Genomic DNA, 2,500 nt, shown 5'->3' on the forward strand with positions numbered 1-2,500 from the left:
CTATCATTGTTTTTATTATTTCGTCATTATCATTATCATTACCATTATCATTACTTTTATCATTGTTGTTATCATTATCATCATTATCGCTGTTATTGTCTCCATCGTTTTATCACTATTATTATTATCATCATTATGACCATTGTCGTTGTTGTTGTTGTTACCATTATCATCATAATCATCATTATCATTATAATTACGATGCATTATCCTCTTTACTGTCCTAAGAATAATCTTTCTTTATAACATCATTGTTACTCTTATCATTAATGCTCTTATCATTAGTACCATTATTATCCTTATCATTACTACTGCTACTACAGTAATGATGATAATGATGACAATGACATTGATAATAAGGATATTAATAAGGATGAAAATAACAATTATATTGATGATGATAAGAGTAGTAATGAAAATGAAAATGATAATAATAACAATAATGATAATAATAAAAATAGTGTTAATACTACTAAGAATAGTAAGAATAATTAGGATGGTGATAACTATTTTGAAAATAGTAGTGATAATATCTAACAACATTAATGACAGCAAGAGCTATGATAAGAATGACAATACTATCAACAGTAATAATAATGGTGATAGAAAATTATTTTACCTTTGTCAGTATTACTCACGCCATTTGTATTATCGGCAATGATCATAATCATCATTATTTTCATCATCATTATCAACGAATACTAAAAACTATCAGATTTTTACCATCGTCATTCACTTGCCACAATGTTCACCTTTTCCTGGCATCCTTCTTTTTCTTTGGACAACAGAGGGGAAATAAATAGCTGGATGGAAGGACCAATTTCTTTTTCCCAAATGACACCCTGTTCCGAGTCTCCCTTGCCGCCGCAGAGCAGACTCGGCCCCGCTTCCCGGCGCCTCCGCCCCCCCGCCCGCCGGCGAGCCTGCGTCCCCGGCCTCAGGTAGAGCAGCAGTACAGCACGAAGTCGCAGAGGCCGGCGTCGTCCGAGAAGGCCGACTCCTTCTCGACGCGCGTCTCGATGCCGCACACCTTGTTGCCGGTCGAGCAGTACGACCAAAGGCTCCACTCCCCGGCGATCCGCGGGGCTCCTGGCGACGACGGGGAGGAATTGAGAGAGAGAGAGAGGGAGAGAGAAAGAGAGAGAGCAAATAAAATCAGACACAGATATGATGACAGACTGATAAAATTAGAGAGAGGGGAGGGGGCAAATAAAAACAGACACAAATACGAAAAAAATAAGAAAAAATAAAAAGTGACTTCACCTTTAAATCCAGTCTCGAGGTAAACGGCCTCAACTTCTCTGCCGCCGATGACCGCCCTTTCCCTCATGACTTCAAAGCTCTAAAGAAACGATAATTCATCAGCTGACAGATGTTAATATATAGTATAAGATGTAATCGACGAAAACATATCATGATATTATGATATTGCACGATGCAACGCGGAATAATGATTCTTCAACACGCAACGACAATAAGGGAAATGATTATGCCAATAATGCGATGGATGAGGATGAACGTGGATGTCTACGGAATCATAATACTTCTGTAATGATAACAGTATACGGCGGTAACAATGAAAATGATAATGATTAAATGATGATTATCATTACTATCATTTCATCATAATGATCCTTTTGATGATTGATTAAGAGATAAGAATAACAGTAACACTTGCAATAATGACAATAATTATAATGATGATAGCGCTGGTGATGCTAATAATGATGGTAATGATAGTAGTATTACTAATAATATTAGCAATAATATGATAAGAATAATGATGATAATAATGAAGATAGTATTGGTAATGATAATGACAATAAAAATAGTGATAACAATACTGATGATGATAATAATGACAATGATATTACAAAAACGACAGCAACGATAATGTTGATGTTGATAATGCTAATGATGATGATAATGGTAGTAATAACGATAATGTTAATAGAAATGATAATGATAAGAAAAAAAGGATATGAGTAGTAATGGTTGTACTGACAGTGAAAAACTGTTATGAAAATATTAATAACAATAATTACAGTAACAATAATAGTAGGAATAATGATGATAATAATAATGATGATAATTATGATGATGATAATAATGATGATAAGGATGATAATAATATGAAAAATTATAATAAAAGTAATAATCATAATGATGAAAATGATAATGATAATGGTAATAATAATGATAATAATAATGATAATGGTAATAATAATGATAATAATAATGATAATGGTAATAATAATGATAACAATAATGATAATAGTAATGATAAGGATAATAATAAGGATAATGATGTAGTAATAAAAAAAAACTGACAATAAGGAATATCATGAAAATAATGAAAATGATAATAACAATAGTGGCAATAATACTAACAATATTGATAGTAATAATAGTCATAACAATAACAATAATTATAATAATAATGCTAATAGGACTGGCAATGATAATGACAGTGATAATGATAATATCAATGATAATAATG

The 2,500-nt window shown here is 32.0% G+C and overlaps 1 protein-coding gene across 2 annotated transcripts in view; it reads right to left on the reverse strand.

Annotated features, from left to right (window-relative positions):
• Positions 1 to 808: 808 nt before the first annotated feature.
• Positions 809 to 2,500, reverse strand: part of LOC122244195 (vitelline membrane outer layer protein 1) — a 9,240-nt gene continuing 7,548 nt past the window's right edge. The window contains exons 5-7 of one of the 2 annotated variants that reach the window (XM_086541748.1): positions 1,264 to 1,342; positions 910 to 1,089; positions 809 to 860 (exon numbers count right to left, since the gene is read on the reverse strand). In XM_086541748.1, coding sequence (XP_086397874.1) covers positions 938 to 1,089; positions 1,264 to 1,342 — 231 coding nt within the window. In that variant the 3' untranslated portion in view covers positions 809 to 860; positions 910 to 937. Of the gene's footprint in view, positions 1,090 to 1,263; positions 1,343 to 2,500 lie in introns of both variants that reach the window. The other variant, XM_043002042.2, reaches the window with a different exon arrangement.

This window comes from Penaeus japonicus, unplaced genomic scaffold (assembly GCF_977035675.1).
Source record: "Penaeus japonicus unplaced genomic scaffold, GWHDUDI00000001_assembly GWHDUDI00000011, whole genome shotgun sequence".
Classification (NCBI taxonomy): domain Eukaryota; kingdom Metazoa; phylum Arthropoda; class Malacostraca; order Decapoda; family Penaeidae; genus Penaeus; species Penaeus japonicus.